Source organism: Rhincodon typus, chromosome 14 (assembly GCF_021869965.1).
Source record: "Rhincodon typus isolate 14 chromosome 14, sRhiTyp1.1, whole genome shotgun sequence".
Taxonomy (NCBI): Eukaryota; Metazoa; Chordata; class Chondrichthyes; order Orectolobiformes; family Rhincodontidae; genus Rhincodon; species Rhincodon typus.
Window position 1 is genome coordinate 23,360,125 of NC_063345.1, and position 20,391 is coordinate 23,380,515.

At 40.2% G+C, this 20,391-nt stretch overlaps 1 protein-coding gene and 1 non-coding gene across 2 annotated transcripts in view; one reads left to right on the forward strand and one right to left on the reverse strand.

The window, feature by feature from the left end:
• Positions 1 to 2,046: 2,046 nt before the first annotated feature.
• trnam-cau lies at positions 2,047 to 2,119 on the reverse strand. The gene has a single exon. It is a non-coding gene; the product is annotated as a tRNA-Met (tRNA).
• Positions 2,120 to 2,952: 833 nt separating this feature from the next.
• The window catches only part of amot (angiomotin), a 40,647-nt gene continuing 23,208 nt past the window's right edge, over positions 2,953 to 20,391 (forward strand). Inside the window, exons 1-4 of the mRNA XM_048605290.1 lie at positions 2,953 to 2,998; positions 5,659 to 6,592; positions 12,469 to 12,775; positions 15,452 to 15,596. Of these exons, the coding sequence (XP_048461247.1) occupies positions 5,718 to 6,592; positions 12,469 to 12,775; positions 15,452 to 15,596 (1,327 nt within the window). The 5' untranslated portion in view covers positions 2,953 to 2,998; positions 5,659 to 5,717. The remainder of the gene's footprint in view (positions 2,999 to 5,658; positions 6,593 to 12,468; positions 12,776 to 15,451; positions 15,597 to 20,391) is intronic.

A 20,391-nucleotide genomic window follows, 5' to 3' on the forward strand; every position in this document is an offset into this window, starting at 1 on the left:
GGAGGGTCTAGGCCCGAACCGTCAGCCTTCCTGCTCCTCTGATGCTGTTTGGCCTGCTGTGTTCATCCAGCTCTACACCTTGTTATCTCAGATTCTCCAGCATCTGCTGTTCCTGCTATCTCTTGCTGTTTATGATCTTGCTTTTCTAGCTATTCCTACTGTCTCTCACTCGCTAACTTGATTGAGTTTTTGGAAGAAGTGACAAAGATGATTGAAGGCAGTGGACGTGGTCTATATGGAATTCAGGAAGGCGGTAGACTGGTTAAAAAGGTTAGATCACATGGAATGCAGGGAGAACTAGCCATTTGGATACCGAACTGGCTCGAAGGTAGAAGACAGAGGGTCGTGGTGGAGGGTTGCTTTTCGTACTGGAGGCCTGTGATCAGCAGCGCGCTGCAAGGATTGGTGCTGGATCCACTGCTTTTTGTTATTTATATTAATGATTTGGATGTGAATATAGGAGGTATGATTAGTAAGTTTGCAGATGACACCAAAATTGGTGGTGTAGTGGACAGTGAGGAAGTCTACCTCAGAGTACAATGGGAACTTGATCAGATGGGCCATTGAGCAGAGGAGTGGCAGATGGCGTTTAATTTAGATAAATGTGAGGGGCTGCATTTTGGAAAGGTAAGTCAGGGCAGTTAACATTTTGGGTCGAGTGACCCTTCCCCGAACTGAGTTCTGAGGAAGAGTCACTTGACCCAAAACATTAACTCTGATTTCTCTTCACAGATGCTGCCAGACCTGCTGAGCTTTTCCAGCAATTTCTGTTTTTGTTTCTGATTTACGGCATCTGCAGTTTTTTTTGGTTTTGTTTTACAATGATGCTGCCAGGGTTGGCGGGTTTGAGCTATAGGGAGATGCTGAATAGGCTGGGGCTATTCTCCCTGGAGCATTGGAGGCTGAGGGATGCCCTTATTGAGGTTTATAAAATCATAAGGGGCATGGATAAGCTGAACAACCAAGGCCCTTTCCCTAGGAAAGGAGTCCAACACTAGAGGGCATAGGTTTAAAGTGAGAGGGGAAAGATTTAAAAGGGATCTAGAGGACATTTTTTTTCACACAGAGGGTGGTGCCTGTATGGAATGAAGTGCCAGTGGAAATGGTGGAGGCTGGTACAATTACAACATTTAAAAGGCATCTGGATGGGTAGATGAATAGGAAGGGTTTAGAAGAATATGGATCAAATGCTGGCAAATGGAACTAGATTAATTTAGGATATCTGGTCGGAATGGATGGGTTGGACTGAAGGGCCTGTTTCCATGCTGTACATCTCTGACTCTATGACTCTAATTAAAGTAAAAGTATGTTTTATTGTAGATGCCTGAGAGCAGAACATCTCTTGTCTAGGGTATGACCAAAGGGATTCACTTGAACAAATAGGAGAAAATACTGAAAAACTCACCCAAAAATGTAATTGTTCTAGCATATTACCTCTGAGTGTTGATATCTCCTCATCCACTACTGAAGCCCTGAAAATTGCTGCTTGAATTTCAGTTGGTGCGTCCTCATTTTCAGTTAGCTTTGTTTAATTTTCTCTCACTGCCTATTATGGCAAGAAATGAATAATCAATAACTAAAATGTATTATGAAATTCATCAATGTCTCCTTCATAGAAGCTGGTGATTTGATACATCTGCAAGTACTAACTAATGAACCTGCATAATGTTTTGATGTATCTGTCAACCTCAATAGAGTGTACAAGCAGGCCATTTGCCCCACCAAGTCCACACCGACCCTCCAAAGAGCATCCCACCCAGACCCACCCTCTACTTTAACCCTGTAACCCTACATTTCCTATGACTAATCCACAAACTTGAACACTAGGCAATTTAGCATGGCCAATCCACCTAGCCTGCACATCTTTGGACTGTGGGAAGAAACTAGACCTCCCGGAGGAAACACCTGCAGACACGGGGAGAATGTGCAAACTCCACACAGACAGTTGCCCAAGGGTGGCATCGAATCTGGGTTCCCGGCACTGTGAGGGAGCAGTACTAACCACTGAGCCACCGTGATGCCCCAAAAGCCACAGGCTCTCAAGCTTGCCTTCTCTGAGGATTGAACTCAGGACCTTCAGGTTATGAGACTGACACGCTGCCTACTGCGCTAAGAAGGCACAGCACTTGTTCTTGCATATTACCTTGTTCCGTGCTGAGCTTTTCCAATAACTTCTGTTTTTGTTCCTGAATTACAGCATTCGCAGTTCTTTTGGTTTTTACCTTATTCCATCTCTTATGTCCTCCACAGACACAGGGCGGCACAGTGACCCAGTGGTTGGCACTGCTGCATCACAACAACAGGGTACTGGGTTCAGTTCCACCCTTAGGTGACTGTGTGTGGAATTTGCACATTCTCCCTGTGTCTGCCCGGACTTCGTCTGGGTGCTCCAATTTTCTCCCACAGTCGAAAGATGTGCAGGTTAGGTAGATTGGCCATGCTAAATTGCCCATAGTGTCCAAGGTTATGTAGACTAGGTGGATTAGCCATGGGAAATGCAGGGTTGCAGGAATAGGATAGAGGGGTGGAACTCAGTGGGGTGCTGTTTGGAAGGTCATTGTGGACTTGATGGGCTGAATGGCCTGTTTTCGCACTGAGAGTCTATGATTCTATGAATTTGAAATGATAAGTGAAGGCTGTTGTACAAGAAACATTTGGTGTAACATTACTGCTCAATGGGGATGTAACTTTATTTTCACCCATCTTGTCTGGTTGATGTCCATTACCAGCATGGTAGTGTGTGATAAAACTACATTATCCTAGACACTTTGAGGGAAATATTCCCTTTATTGCATAAATTATGCTTGATTCATGTCACATCTTAGAAGTATTTTTATGTCCTTAAAAGCGGCAATTTTTTCTTTATTTTCTTTATTCATTCACGGGATAAGGGTGTCGCTGGCGAGGCAGCATTTATTGCCCATCCCTAATTGCCCAGAGGGCAGTTAAGAGTCAACCACATTGCTGTGGGTCTGGAGTCACAAGTAGACCAGACCAGGTAAGGATGACAGTTTCTTTCCCTAAAGGACATTAGTGATAATTAGTGATTCATGATATTTTGACTGAAAATGAAACATTTTTGATCGTGTGTGTTGGGTATTTTATCAGAGTTTGGAGTTTGCACTTGGATTTTCATATGATGTTTAAAAGCACATTTGATTGACTAATTTTATAATTTGAATAATAACCATCTAAACCACTGAAGATGTTCTTGTGCAGAAAATAGACTCATTTATGATCTTCAGTGTTCAAATCTGTTGAAATTGATTTAATGGAAGAAGAAAACTACAACAGAATGCAGGAAATGTACAGCAGGTCATGCAAAAGCAAACTGAAACATAAAGATCAGATAATATTGTATGTGGGGTCATTCATCAGAAAGTTTAATTTTTTAATTCCGAAGAAAACTGCCAAAAATGTTTAATTTTGGAAGCGTCTGGGACCAGAGGGCAAAGTTTCGGAATAAGGAGTTGCACGTTCAAAACACGTGAAGAAATTTCATCTGTGTTGTGAATCTGTGGAATTCTTTACTGCAAAAAGTTGTGGAGGCTGGGTCAATAAGTATGTTCAAGGCTGAGATAGATTTTTAATCTGTAAAGGAATCGAGGGTTATGGGGAAAAGACAAGAAACTGGAGTTGAGGGTGAGGGTTAACAGTTTAGCCATGATCTCTTTGGATGGAAGAGCGGACTCATCGGGATGATTGGCCTCTTTGCTCCTGTACCTTATGCTCTTACTGGTTTTAAGGAATTTTGCTCTTACTTCAATTTCATTAGAAAAGAGATTGGTAGTTTTCATTTTTAAAAAGATATAGCTGGGATACACAGCAGTTGATTTTGTATAAGGTGTAGCCCTCCTTAATAAAATTATAAGTTGGTGTATATTACAGAATCAGTGAGCTTATAAAAATTCCATAAGAGGTGGAACCACATTCCAAACAGTTTAATCACTGCACATACACAATTGAGCTGGATTGTATTATTGATTCATTTCTTTTAAACAGCAGCTGGACAATAGCACTATTTACTTTTACATGCCTCTCCGTCTGAATGGTGAAATGACAGAATAACCTGTCATGTGACAGGCTGTTTATTCCAGCCTTGGCAATCAAAGTTGTTGTATGGTTGCCAGAGTGAAAAAGAATGCTACATTTGAAAGAGAACAGCATTGTGTGCAAGAAGAGGATCTTACCTCATTCACTTCCAACACTGATTTTTCTTCCTTTTGGTAAAGATTGAAATTTGTGCTGAGCTACAGTTTTGTGAATGCTAGCCGGTTGTCACGTTGTCAGATCATCATTTCTTCAGTGTCAGCAATTGACCACAGAAGGAATAAGTCTGCATTTACATGATTGTTCATTTCGTGACCTCAGGACTTCTCAAAACACTTGATGATCAGTGAAGACCATGAGGTCCTGCCTTTTATTATTAGTTCAGTTTTGTTTGTGCGAGATGTTCATGCATTGGCTTTTGTTCGGACAATAGTAAAAAGTTATAATCCTGATTAGATTCTGTTTTCTTTATCCTCAATTGTTTACAGATACTAATGCCAACTAAGGAAAATTTTTTCCTCAACCTATGCCTTTTGCGTTACAGTTGTAACTCAAATACGTAGGAGCATAGGAACAGGAGTAGACCATTCAACCTGTTGAGCCTGCCCACCATTCAGTGCATTCATGGCTGACCGAACACTTCAATCCTACTAACTCTCCAACCCGGTAACCCTGTACCCCACTAATAATCAGAAATCTAATAATCTCTACTTTTAAACACAAGCAAAGATTGAGCTTCCACAGCTCCCTGGAACCAGTGTAGGTTCGGCGAGCACAGGGTGTTAGGGAACAGGGCTTTTGCAAGTTGAGAGGTTGATAGGAGAGGTTTGATGACCCAAATTTTACAGAAAGTGAAATGTGGGAACCCACGAGGAAAGTTATTGGAATTGTTGAGTTTGGATCTAAGAAAAACATGAATAAGAGATTCAGCAGATGATGAGCTAGGATGATGATTCTTGAGAGATATTATGTCGATTTAGAGATGGCGTAAGCATGAGTTTGAAAGCTCATCTCCGGATTAAATGTAGCATTGAAGTTGCAAATGGACTGACTTAATCCCTGACTGTTACCAGAGAGAGAATCAAATTGGGATTGGAAGTAATGGCTTCAGTCTTGCCAAAAGTTAACTGGTAGAAATTTCTGCTCATCCAGTATGGGATGTTGGATAAACAGGTCTGATGATTTAGCAACAGTCAAGGAGTTCAGAGAGGTTCAAATGAAGTAGAGTTGAGAAATATTGGCTAACTCGGATTAATAATTATAATCGAGAGCTACCTAGTTTGTCTAGTTCATTACAAAACCAAATGTACCAATTATCCACTGAGTCAGTGAGGAAACGAGAAAATAGAAGACTTATTGTTTTTCGAGAACAGATATTTCTTTTAGATTTCATTATACATTTGTCTTAAAACTTAACATGGAAGCATGAATAAGGAAAGTTTTTGGTACTGAAAGAAATCTTCTGTGATTCTACTCTGAATCTTTTATAATTTTTAAAATCTTTTAGTTGTGCATGAATAATAAAGAATGTAAATGACAATTAGATATTTATGATACACCTTGTTTATTATCTTTACTGATTTGTGCTAATACTTTATCTTCTTAAAGGAAAGGCTCATTTTGATGTCCAATATCTGCAAGACATTCACAGAACACACGGGCTTGAAATGAGAAATTCAGAAGAAGGAGCAAGTGGGACAGTTCTACAGCGTTTGTTGCAAGAGCAGCTCAGATATGGAAACCCCAATGAGAATCGAAACCTCCTTGCCTTGCACCAGCAAGCCACAGTAAATGTCATTGCCTACAATAGTAATGGGTCTGTAGTACCTACAAATGATGGTCTGACACAAGATGAGCGTCAAGTGGTCCCACATTCTGCACGACAGGAACCCCAGGGCCAGGAGCTGCAAGTTGACAATAGTGTCATGGAGAAACAGCTGCAGACCAGAGCAGCACAAGCACAGAATAATGAGGAACTGCCAACTTATGAAGAAGCGAAGGTCCAATCACAGTTTTTCAGAGGACAGCAACATACAGCAGCAGGAACTGCTTTCTTTGTTACTGGAATAAATAACCAGAAGATGAGAACTGAAGGGCAGTCCACTGTCCAGAGGCTGGGTGCTGGAAAGGTTCACCAAGATGATGGACTTAAAGACTTGAAACAAGGTCATGTTCGTTCTCTCAGTGAACGGCTTATGCAGCTCTCCTTAGCTACGAGTGGTGTAAAAGCACAATCTTCAATTGCAAGTAATGTAATTTCGTCCCAACAGGCGAATGAATTCTACACACATGCTGGGCATGTTTTGTCTCAGACGTCCATAAAGGGAATAGACCCTAGGGGGCCTCCACCTGAATATCCTTACAAAAATATGTCAACTTTACCTGTTACTTCCAAGGCTCAGGACTATGGCAGTTTCTACAGTGACTTTAGACTGGGGGTGACAACAGAGGGTTTGAAGCCTTCCTCAAACTCTCAACAACAGATTAAGCCAGATGCTCCTGTTATGAGATATCAACCGCCTCCTGAGTATGGGGCTGTCAGGTATGTAAAGCGGGATCATTCTAAAATCCTGGTCTCCAATGCAATTTTATCATTATGGGAGAGTAAAGGGCAAAGTCTCAGTTTATGATTTGACATAGAAAGCAGAGTGCAGAAATAAGCCCAGCTCAACAGACATAAATTTATTAAGTCCCACAAAGAATTCCTTCCACTCAGCATAACTTTTTTTTTGTCAATCTCATCTGCTTATCCAACTTCCCTTCAATGGTGCTATTCGTCATTACAACAATTTTTGATAGAATAAAATTTTCCTTAAAAATTTTGAAGATCTTTTGCAATCTTAGAAAACCTCAAAGGGGTCACCTGTCAGTCGTTTCCTCGAGGACGAGCCCTGACGTACTTGATCTTTCCTGTTGGTTATAACCTACAAGTTCAAGTTTCATTCTAGTAAATCCTTTCACCAGTGCCTTCGTATCCTCCTGATAATATGGGAAATCGAAATCTCAAGATTTTTCAAGGAAGGTATAACCAAGGCTGTGTGCAAGTTACATTCCATTACAACACAAAATAAATATTGAATGTGAAGGTGGTTTGTGGTAAGTTGCAGGGTCTTTCTCTTGTGTTGATTTTTCCATGTTAGAATTCAGTGATCATCATTCTTTAACTGAATAGGTCCATTGGAACCAAGCTCACTCCAATTCTTGCTTGATACCCCCACATGCATACTTTCCATCATGGTTTGTTCATTAACATGCAGGTTTTTGTTTCTTTTCCCTTCTGTCTTGCTCGTGCAAGGTGTTGAAGCCATTTTGACTGCTGTCCTGATAGAGATAACCAACCTAGTATGGACAATTGATCAAACCTGTAACCATCTTGGCCTGAGTAGAACTGTACGTATATATTAATTGTTTTGGCCTCAGACTTGTGGCCAACCTGTTCCATAATAGCCTACAGGAAGGGCTGAGAGATTAGGCCATATACCATTCCAACATAATAAATATGTAAGCGGTCAGGGGTGGAGAACAGCAGAGTTTTTGAAGGTTTATAGAACTGGAGGAAGTTACAGTATTAGGTTGGGCAAAGCCATGGAAGTACTTGAGATCTAAGATAAGAAATTGAAACTTGAGGCATTGCTGAACTGGGAACCATTGTAACTTGCTGCATTATGTAGTGATTTAGATGAGTTTAGCTTTATGGAGGTTGGGAGGAGAAAGCTAGCAAAAGAGATTCCAAGTCTTTCTGAATGGCGGTGCTAAAATGGCTCATATGACCGCTTCTTAATATTTATCTAATGAAATTGTAGATGGATCCAACCTTTCCACTTTCCAGAAATCTATTTGGGTTACATTGAGTCCTGCCCTGAAAACATTCTTCTGTTGTTTCAACAGGTGCAACAGTAGAGAAAATAGACCTTGATAGGGGATCATGGAGTTATCTTTTTGGATCTTTCTTTGATCTTTTACTTCTCCCATTATTTTCTGTGACTGATTTACTGTTACAGAAACAAGCTTATATTGTGTTCTAAGGGACCAAAGCTGACAACTCCATAAAGTGCAAAGTTATTTCATTAAAAAATAGAAACTAATTATATTTCTTGAAGGATTTGATTCTGATTCCCGGATGCGAGTAATCCTTCAGTTTCTTTGCTCATCGGATGTTCTTCAGGAATAAACCCATGCAAACACAGTCTGCGGGCTTCTTGACCATTGCAGTTATACATGTATGCAGAGCAGAAAGTTTACTTCCAGATGAATTTTGAACTGAAATTCTTCACATTGATGAGCAGAAACATTTACCAATGTTCCATCTGATCTTTTACTTTTCCAAATATTAGAATACAGTTAGAGGAGTAACTGATGAAATTTTTGGCAGAAATGCAAAAGTATAATTTGTGGCATTTTCACCTGCCATATGTTAATTATCTTTGAGGATTTTATGACTGTAACAACACTGAGTGGGAGCAGAGCAGAACCTCCTTTGGGATCTGTGCACAAGGTAGAGCATTGGATCCTGATGGTCTCCTTTGACTTGGGTCATCTGAGAACATATTACAATATGAAATCATAGCCTTTCTTGTAGAGATCTGCAGTGAGCCCATACTTGTAATTATATTCAGTTTTTACAGTATTCGCTTACAAGCAAAATAAAATCCATTAATCATGGCCACATGTTAGCTGCAAATGCAAGTAAATTTTAATGGGTTGAATTCTCTGCCATGCTGCAGGCTTGAGGGTGTTGGCACATGCTGATTCCTTTTAAATTCAATGAGCTTAATTTAATCATTGGATGTGAGTGTCACAGGCAGTGCCAACATTTTGCCCATTCTTAATTATCCTTGAGAAGGTTGTGGTGAGCCACCTCCTTGGGCTGCGGTACTCTATGTTTCTGTTTGTACACCCGCAGTGCTGTTAGGAAAGTAATGCCATGATTTTGGTCAAACGTTAGTTAAGGAACACCAAGTTGGTTCCATATCGGGATGTTGAGTGTCTTGGAGGGAACTTGTAGCATTGTCATATTCCCATGCATCATTTTTCCATGAAGTAAATGGGAAAACTGCAGAAATTGTAGTTTTGCTCTTTTGTAATATCTATTTGTGCAGCATATTGACCACTTGACTGATGACATTTTGAAAATGGAAGCAATGGAAACAAGTGTCATGAAATCTAAATCTGGGGAGTTCTAATCATCCTAGTCGAATCTTTCTGACCAAATCCAAACTGTTTAGCCTGCATGATCTCTGTTGCTGTTGTTTGATCAAGAGCTGATGCTTTAAATCTTAGTATGAATGCAAATATTTAAGAATACATAGACATTTGATTTGCAGCAGGCTTCAAAGGCATAATGGCTTTAATACATTGAAAAGAATGATAATACATTATTCATACTTCCTTTACTGCATAAAGTGTTAGAAACTGATGTGGAACATTTTTTTTGCTTTCATCTAATATTTCTGACAGGGATAACTAGACAGCCCTGGTCCTAAACCTTCTACCGTGCTCCAATTGAACAAGTATGAGAAGTGCAGTAGCATGCCTGACACAATGTGAATTTTTGTTTCTCTTCTCCTTTCCTTCCTGTAGGGAAACACCTGGCCTCTACTTTGGGCCTTTCCCTGATGACACAGCTGGGATCAGGAACTCAGACACAATAACTTTTTTCTTGGTATTTAAAGTACCTTTCAACATCCTCTTTGGTTCTGTACTGGGATAAGCCAAATTCAAATCCAGCAAGCAGTTGTTTTTTTGAAAAGAAAAATTCCAGGGATGGGCTGTTCTTTCAAATAGACTTTAGAGGCATCAGCAAAGTAATAGCGTGGGAAATTTCCCGCCTGTATTGTTTACCATTGTTGTGTGCCAGTGCTACTACATCCTATTAGTACTCCTGTTAATTGGTCTTTTGTCTCATCACTTTCTTTGTATGTCTCGAAGATCAGTAACAAATGCTAAATCAGGAAGGAGGGAAATTATGGGATATCTGGAAACAGTCAGTGATAGCTTTTAAAGTTGGACAGAGGCATGCCTTACCATCTAGATCGTTATAGGGTTAGGATTCCATAGAAGGAAGGTCGATACTGATGACTCTGCAGAGAGTGGGGCTGGATGAAAGATTACACAACTAATCTATCTGAAGGATGGAGGGCAGTGAAATAACTCTCTCACCAAAATCAGACAGTACGCTGTCTAAAGTGCACTGCTTGAATTCTCAGACAATTGACATCATCGCAGCCTTTGACGTAGCCAATCACACTGTTTTCCTCCAGTCTCTCTCTTCCATTGTCTACCTCAGTGAAGTTGCCATTTCCTGGCACCACTGTTACCCATCCAGTCATAGCTTGAACAAAATGTGCGTTGCATTCTTTTCCCATCTTGTGCCATTATATCTGCGGCCCTCTTCAATCAGTGTTGCTCCCCCTCCTCTACATGTTGCCCCTTGGTGGTGAAATCTGAGGATAGGTTCCAAATTTAAATACTGATGATAGCCAGCTCTACACCTCCATTCCTTGCGTCAGCCAATTAACTGTCTCTGAACTTATTTAACATCATACTAGTTTGCACCCAAAGGCTTTAACTATGTATGTTTCACTCCGCTTCTATGCACGTAAAACCCTCCTCCGTGCCTTTTTTTCGCCCCAGGTTTAACAATTCCACTGCTGTCCTGGCCGATCTACTATCGTTCACCCTCCATAAATTTCAAAATCCAAACTCTGCTAACCTATGAAGTTGTGTTTATTCATTGCATTTTTGCTTACTGAACTAAATAAGCTCTGGCTCTGTGTCTTGGGTTTAAAATTTCCTTCCTCTTGCTTATATCAATTCATGGTCTTTTGGTTACCTACCTCTGTCACCTTTCACAGTCCTACAACTGTCGGGGAATGATTTTTCTGCAACTCTGCCCTGTTGACTAATCAACCTCCGCCATTCCTTTCTTCCCAAACTTGAAAATGCTAACTTACGGCTTGACTCAGGACTCTGGAAATCTCTTCCTAAAGCTCTGTGTTCCATTAATGCTTAATACTCTGATTTGAGTTTTTGATCATTGCACGAATCACACTAAATAAATCATCCATTCTTGCAGGTGTGAATTTTGTTGCAGATTGTTGTAATGCAAAATGGCCCTGTATTGTGTTTAGATTTAAGGCATTAGTTGAGATTGAGCAGAACAATGAGATTGTGTATCATTATGTTTACTGCTTCAAATGAAAGTTTTCCAAGATTGAAATCAGCGGATTTTTCTTTTGAATGTATTCAAACACTGGAAGCAAAGATGAGTAAATGGAGTTATGGCAAAGATTAGCTATAATCTGAGAGATTGGTGTGTTCCTGTTCCTATCCCTGTCCCATCCATCAAAAGTGTCTTTCTAATGCTTTAACTATACCTTTGGTCCTGCCCCATGCGGTCATTCTTCATCCAATCCATGTCCTCTAATTAACCTTCACCTGAATAGCTTGCCTTGCAAGTAAAAACGCTCCATAATAATTGGTCAACAAAGTAGTTCTGGAATCAGATGTGGAAGCAGAGTGCTTGAAAACTGGCGAGTTTGTTTTTCAAACTCTCATACCTGTTTGCTTCAGACATGTCAGCAGGTGTAATTTTTTTTCGGCCCTGCCTCATCTTGTGATGTGCCCTCAAGTTGTTTCTTTCATTACAATGACAGTAGAAAATGCTGTGATTGACAGTAGCTGGAGGGTTGAGGTTATTGCTTAACCAAGCAGTGAAAAGAAGCACACTATGATGTTTGGTTGTTTGCCTGCAATACACCCATTGGTGTGTGTTTATTTAAAAAAAAAATCCACAAGTGTAATCAAATATAATGTACTTGTTTTACCAGTCTAGAAATATTTGGGGAATTCCATTGGTCACTCTTTCTCATTTAAGTTGCTCGTAAAAGGTAAGTCATGCACTTGGGACAGGCATGTCAGAATAGCAAGAAGAAGTGACATTACTTCTGGTAAAACAACTGAAGCTTCTGAAGTCCTGTGCACTTCAGATTTGCACAAGAAGTGTGTTATAATCCTTCTTTTGAAATGGTGGCAATCTGTTAGTTAGATTGGCATATGCAGCAGTACATTGGATGGAAGATGACAGTTCTTCATGTGAACAGGAATGGTATCAAATGTGACAAAACTGTTCCCTTTACGCAAAGCTGCAGTTTATTCACTACATGGTATCTGTAATATGATTGTGAATACGCAGTCATTGATATTAGCCTTGAACATACTCAGTCCATTTCCTGGACAGTTGAGGGAATTGAGTGATATTGGGATCAGATGGGAAAACTGAGTTGAGGTCAATGATTGGCTGGAATCCTATTAAATGATGAAGCAGCAGTGAGGGGGTTTATGATTTGCATTTGTTCTGTCTTTTATGTTCCACTTATTGTTATGTACAAGTAGTAGTCGTTTTTTTCATGTTAACAGGCAAACTCAAGAGGGGTCAACACATCAGCAGTTGCAGTTACAGCAGCGAAACTATCAACACAGCCCATCGTCATCTCAGACATCAATGGGATCTACGTCAGTGATGCAGCCACCACCCTCACCGAGTCTGTTGGCTGCTCAACACCAACAGAACCCCCTTGCAAGCCACCTGAATCAGCAGTTCCAGGGTGACCCATTGGCCATTGTCTTGCGAGCTCAGCAAATGGTAGAAATCTTATCTGAGGAAAACCGTGCTCTTCGACAGGAGTTGGAGGGATACTACGACAAAGTAGCTAAATTACAGAAGGTGATACATGTTCTGTTAGCAGCATTTGCAGTACGTGTAGCATAAATGAGTAATTGCTTTCTTATAGCATCTTAGGCAATCTCCAAGAGGATTTGATGATGAGGCACGTTATGGATATTGCTCGTTTATCCTTGGAGCTGAATTCAAAATCATACCTTGGAGAGAATAGGGTAATAGTTTCTCAGAGTCACTTCAATTAAGTAGATTTGGGGCAGTGGCAATCTCTGCAGGCACAGGTCCATATCCTGAAACTGCCCTTAAAGTGGCAATAAATTAATGAAATCTGTCTGGAAATGAAAATGGACCTCGCCTAGAAATGGAAATGATGCTTTAGGCTGGCTTAAGGCTTATTTTTAAGATAAATTTGAGATAAAACCTGTCAGATAATGCTTTGCAATCTAATATTTTGTGACTTTGTTTGTAAGTGCTCTGTTTTGCTTTGATTGTTTGGTATAGTATGTAAGCTCACTGATATCACTACACCAAAGTCAAATTCTTCAAGAGAGCTGACATTTTGGGGAAATCTAATTTTAGCTCAGTTTCAAAAACCAACTTAATGAGACATCTGACACTGTTGATGGTTGGTGTATCAGTTGTTTTGGTTTATGTTTCATTACTTGGACGATTTTTTTCATCTCCAGAATGAAGACGACTTTTTCTAAACTAGATTAGAGGGGCATCTGGTTCATGTGTGCTCCCCCGACAGAGCTGGCTTGAGCGCAGCAATCCACGGTGAACACTCAGACTGTGATCAGATCTAGAGACAGTGCGGTTAACACTGGAGCAAATTGAGATGAGTTGAGGGCTTAATTTTATGTACTCCAGCCCCATGAAAACTAAATAATTTTCATCTCAGCTGAGATTTTAGGAAGAGGATGATGCTCCTGAGGAGAAAGCCAGGAAAAAGATAGGGAAATCAATCAACAATTACTCAAGGCTGCTGTTTTCTGTAGTCTTTTGCTGCTTTGATGCTTGATATCTAAGCTTGCAAATGGCACATAGCATGCATAGTTCAAAACAGAGGATGTTACTGTAAAACATGTGGGATGGAAACACAGTCCATTTCTTCCATAAATTTTATGTCATTCTCTCCATAATGAATTTGGTCATTTAATTCTCTAGTAACCAAGTGGTTATGTTCCAGAATAAGCAACCGAGAGTCATAAGTTCACCTGTACCAGTTATGAAATTGAACTCTGTAATTATGATAATTTGCGTGGTAACACCAGAAAAAAAAACCTCAAAAATGAGTTCATTGTCAAAAAATCTGACTGGTTCTTTAAAAGGCAGGAGACTATCACAACAACCTATTCTGACTTCAGCCTCACAGTGTGTTGTTTACAACAGCTAGTTTTTTATGAAGTCCCTTTAATGTAATAAAATATCCCAAAATATTTCATAAGAATGATATAGCAAAACTTGGCTGATCCACATCTGGAAGTATTAGAGGGGGGTGGGGGCATAATAAGGAGCCTGTTAAAGGAGGAAAGAGAGGTAGAAAGTTTTTGGAGAGGGTGTTCTATATCTATGGATCTTGACAGCTGAAGGTACAGCCACCAACAGTGTTGTGATTAATATCAGGGATGCACAAGACGCCAGGATTAGTGACGCACAGATATCTTGGAGAGCTGTAAGGATGGAGGAAGGATAATGGAGGGTGGAACCATGGAAGTACTTGAACACAAGAATATGGATTTTAAATTGACTTATTACTTAACTAGGATCTAGTGTAGACCTTTTGAGCACAAAGGATAATGAGTGGACAAGAGTTGGTGTGATAGAGCATGGGCAACTGAGTTTTGGATGAGATAGTAAGAACTGCCAATGCTGGAGTCAGGGATAACACAGTGTGGAGCTGGAGAAACACAGCAGGCCAGGCAGCATCAGAGGAGCAGGAAAGCTGACGTTTCGGGTCGGGACCCTTCTTCAAGGTAGAATGTTGGAGGCAATCCAGGAGTGTGTCAGAAAAGTGGTTCTTAAATAGTGATCTGGTCCACAGGCTGGTCCAAAATGCAAGTTACTGCAAGTTTGTCACTGCAGTTAAGGTTGGTCTGTAAACACCATGTGTATTCAAATTATTTATTTATTTAAAAATGTTTCCGTATTAGTCTCTTGCCTTAAAATAATTACAGTAAAATTTTCAGAGTATTTGTGTCATGATATGTTGATAGTTGCAGCACTGACTGCTCTGACCATTGATCTGAGGTTTTCCATATGCCTAGCTCCCAGATATTAATATACTCCCGAGAACCTTTCTGTTTTAATTTCTGAAAGACGGTGTTACAGGACTATTATTGTCGAAAAGTTTTCCTACAGGAATGGAGTGTTAGTGAATCATCAAATCCAGCAAGTCCAGAAATTTGAAAGCAAGTTGACAGAAATCTGATTCTCGTCACCTGGGGATTCCATTTCAAAATTTGATTTGAGTCTAGTAATTTGCTAATGTGTGTTTGATATACTCAACATACTGCACTTTAGAAATTAGAACAGTTCCAAACTTGGCTTCAGTCCGCAGTCGTACTATCTTGAACTGGTCAAAAAATAATGGTTCCTGTTTCTGAACCAACTACATTACTTGTATCTGTTTCGAGCTCCTGAATGTATCATGCATATACTATGAATCTATTCCTTCAGGCACTGGTGAAGGAACTGATTGTAAATTTTCTTCTGATGTAGTTGGAGATGGAAATTGAGAGGGTTTCAGAAGCTTATGAAAACCTGGTGAAATCTTCTTCCAAGAAGGAAACCTTGGAAAAAGCCATGCGGAACAAGTTGGAAGGTGAAATCCGCAGACTTTATGACTTCAATCGAGATCTAAGAGGTAAAATGTGTCTTAATGCTTCAGTAGTTTTATATTTGGTGACTTGGTCCATCCCATGATGGCAATGTTCTTCACTGTTGCTCACCTCACACAGAATCATAGACAAATGTCTGCCTTTCTGTGAAAAAGAGTGATGCATTACTGAACAAGTAAAGCTAATTAGCATGAAGGGAGTTTATAAAATAAGATTAAGTTTATGAATGCTGGCTAGCAAAAAATTCTTTCTACTGGATAGAAAATCTGCAGCGACGATGCATTAAGTGTTCATTATGATAGGAACAAAGGGAAAAATTAGTTTCTATTTAGGTAAAGGTTATAGAATTATCGAATGTGTTTAACCGTCAGCAGCAGGTAAGGTAGATGCAATGATACCATTTAATAGGGAAAAAGGCCATGGGGCTAGAGTAGGCCATCTGGCCCATTGAGTCTGCTCACCACTCAATGAGATCATGACTGATCTGATCATCCTCAGTGCCACTTTCCTGCCTTTTCCTTCATAATTCTTGATTTTCTTATTGATTAAATACAATAATTATTTGAAAAAGGATATAAACAATTCATATAAATGGGATTGGGATGGTTATTGCCAATATTATGATATTTGACTGAGCAAAATGGTTCTCTGCTTGCTTCCCTGCTATACATGCTTTGGCTCTTTAATATTCTACCTTTTGAAACTGCAAAGAAATGTTATGGTGGTGCTACCTGGGTCATGGAGGTTGGCGAAAACCCTATGCCTGTCTTAACATAAATGAAGATATTGATCAACTGCTCTGAAATCTATCTAATTTGTAGCCTCAGTTCTTTAGGAGCTAACTAATTGAATATTTTCCTCATTCACCTGCCTGTGCAGTTGTTTTGCTGATGTAGTGTACAATGATGATTTGTGTGTGTTTTGAGCATGTTTCATTCCTTGAAATATCAGCCAATGTTTGAGAGTAAATAGTTAGACTTCTAACTCTGGAAAGAATGTTGACGCACTTTATAAATTGAAGTATTTTGTTTGTGGCCTTCCTTGTGTGTGTAGCATATCTTGAGATCTTGCACCCAGAACCTCAATGACAATAACTTTTATTATGTTAAGCTAGTGTATAAATACAGAATCCAGGAGGTTTTTGTGAAGCAATGTGTGAACAGCCCAACTAGGAGAAGGGGCCATACCAGAACTGATACTGGGGACTGAGCCAGCCAGGTGATCAGTGGTGTGTTTTGGGAAGAGTGACCATAATTCTGTAAGTTTTAAGTTACTTACGGATAAGGATAAGAGTAGTCCTCTGGTGAAAGTACTGAATTGGAGGAAGGCTAACTATGACAATATTAGGCAGGAACAGGGGAATGTAGATTGGGGGCAGATGTTTGAGGGTAAATCCACATTTATCATGTGGGAATCTTTTAAAGGCCAGTTGGTTAGAGTTCAGGACTAGAATGTTCCTGTAAAAATGAAGGATGAGGGTGGCAAGATTCGGGAACCTTTGACGAGAAATTGTGAGCTTAGTTGTAAAGAAAAAGGAGGCATTCGTAAGGTTTAGGCAAAGACAGGCAAAGCCCTTGGAAAAATATAAAGAAAGCAGGAAAGACCTTAAACAAAGAGTTAGGAGGGCTAAAAGAGGCCATGAAATTTCCTTGGCAAGCAGGATTCACGAAAATGCAAAATGTTTTATATGTATATAAAGATCTAGAGGGTAGCTACAGAAAGGATAGGTCCACTCAAGGACGAAGGAGGGAATTTGAGTGGAGCCGGAGGAAGTGGGTGAGGTCCTTAATGAGTATTTTGCATTCATATTCATAAAGGAGAATGACATGGTGGATGTTGAGTCTAGAGAGGGATATGTTAATATTCTAGGGCAGGTCAGTATAAAAGTGGTGGTGGTGTTGGGTGTTTTGAAAGGCATTAAGGTAGACAAACTCCTGAAGGGATCTATCCCTGAATACCGAGGGAGGCAAGAAATGCTATTGCTGGGGCCTTTTACAAAGTCTTTGTGTCCTATTTTAGTCACAGGAGAGGTCCCAGAGGACTGGAGAATAGTCAATATTGTTCCTTTGTTTAAGAAGATATAGCAGAGATAATCCAGGAAATTCCAGGCTGGTGAGCCTTATGTCAGTGGTAGGGAAATTATTGGAGAAGATTCTTAGGGACTGGATTTACTCACATTTGGAAAAATATGGACCTATTAGTGATACGCAGCATAGCTTTGTGCGGGGAAAGATGTGTCTCCCAAATTTGATTGTTTTGAGAAATTGAAAAAGATGATCGAGGGCAGGGCAGCAGACTTAATCTACGTGGACTTTAGCAAGGCCTTTGACAAGGTCCCTTGTGGCCGATTTAAAAAAAAGTTGACGTCACACGGGGTCTGTGGTGAGCATGTAAGATGAATACAAAACTGGTTTAGTCATAGAAGACAGAGTAGCAGTGGAAGATGTTTTTCTAATTGGAGATCCTTGACTGGTGGTGTTCCACAGGGAACAGTGCTGTGTCCCCTAATGTCTGAGACATATGTAAGTGATTTGGAGGAGAATGTCGATGGTCTTATTAATAAATTTATGAATGAGACTTAAGATTGGGGGAGCTGCAGATAGTGAGGATTGCAAGAGGAGACAGCAGGATGCAGATAGGCTGGAGCCTTGGGCAGAGAAGTGGCAATTGGAATTTATTCTGGACAAATGTGAGGTGATGCATTTTGGAAGATCTAATGCAGGAGTGAAGTATACTGTAAGTAGCAGAATCCTTAATAGCATCAGCATACAGAGGGATACAAATGTACAGGTCCACAGTTCCCTGAAAGTGATAATGCAAGTGGAGAAGGTGGTCAAGAAGGCATATAGCATGTTCGTGTTCATCTGTTGGGACATAGAATATAAATATCAGCAAGTCATGTTGCAGCTGTACAGAACTTTAGTTCGGCCCCATTTGAAATATTGTGTGCAGCTCTGGTAACCACACTACCAGCAGGATGTGGTGGCTTTGGAGAGGGCACAGAAATGGTTTAACAGGATGTTTTCTTTTTGGAGGGTATTAGCAATGACGACAGATTGGACAAACTTGGTTTGTTTTCACTTGAACATCAGAGGCTGAGGGGCAACCTGATAGAAGCTCACAAAATTCGAGGCATGGATAGAATGGATATTTGGTACCTTTTTTCCCAGGGTAGAATTGTCAGTAACTAGGGGGCATAGGTTTAAGGTAAAAAGGGGTAAATTTTAAGGGAGATGTAAAAGGCAGGCTTTTTACACAGGGTGGTAAGTGCCTGGAATACATTGCCAGAAGAGGTGGTCAAAGCAGATACAGTAGCAACATTTTAAGAGACAGAAGTATGAATAGGTAGTGGATAGAGGGATATGGATCACCTAGAAGCAAAAGGTTTTTGGTTCAGAACGGCATAATATGTCTTTGTGGGCTTGGTGAGCCATAGGGCCAGTTCCTGTGCTGTATTGGTCTTTGTTCTTTGTCCCACAGTACTTTCCAGAGGCGTTATATGGCTCTGTATATTAGAGCAGATGACTGCAAGTTGGCAAAGTGTTGGATGTTAAGGAAAGTCTTGAAGGATTGCATCACGTAGAGGCAGTAAGGTTAAGCAAGAGAATTCTAGAGCTCAGGACTGAGACAACTAGAGGCATAGACTCTCGTGGTGGAGTGATTAGAATTGGAGAAGTGAGGGTGGATCAGAGTATTGTATGACTGGAGGGGATTACAGATATGGAGGGGCCAGTTTGTAGAGGGATTTGAATGAGAGTTTTAAAATTTTTGTATTACTTAACCAGGAGCCAGTCTAAATCAGAAAGCACAGGTGTGATGGGTGAATGGTATTTGGTGCAAGTTACATCAGCAGATTTTGGATGACCTCAAGTTTAGAAGATAATATGTGAGAGACCACTTGGATGTATGATACAATAGTTAAAAAATAATGAAGACACAGATGAGGGTATCAGCAGAAGGGCTGAGTCAGGGGCTATGATAGGTGATGCTAGAGATAGAAGCAGGGCGCTCAGTGATGTCTCAGATATGTTGTTGAAAGCTCATGTGAGGGTCACATGTCACCGTGAAGTTGCAAACAGTCTGGCTCAATCTCAGAAAGGTGCATTTGAGAAGATGGAGTTGATGATGGGGTGGATTATGTGTTGGGGATAGAAGACACTGTTTTTGGCCTTTCCAATATTTTGTTGGAGGAAATTTCTGTGTATCCTGTAATAGATGTTGGATAAGCAGTCTGATAATCCAGCATTGTGCTTTCAGCTAAAGAAAGGAGAGGACCAAGGATAGATTCCTGGGGAACCCTAGGAGTAGTTATCATGGATGAGAAGAATGGCTATTGATGGCTGTGAAGTAGGACAAATGGGACCCAGGGTTGAACTAATGAATAGCAAGTTTAAGATGAATGTGAGACAATAACTGTGTATAAACTGATCAACAAATGGAGTAAATCTACAGATAGACGAGTAGAGGCATATGATGAAATGATTTTAAGCAATAGAATACGGTGATGCTTAGTATTTGTTGATGGATGAACAAAGATTGGTGAAATGGCCTAGTTAATTTGCCTGACAAAGTTCCATTTTCCCTCTCTGCTTTTGCTTTATTTGCTTTTGTTCTCGCCTTTGCATTGTATTTTCACCCAAAACTTTTTGTTCTCCTAAACTTTTTCCAGCCTTTTAGCTTATTTTGCTTTCAACATTAACAAATTGCATATACTTCGGTTTTGTTCTACAAAGATGTCTCTCAAAATGTGAAGAGTGATACCATCAGAATCTAGAGTGTTCAGAAGTTGGTCAAAGTGCCCTATTTGGAAAACGACTCTAA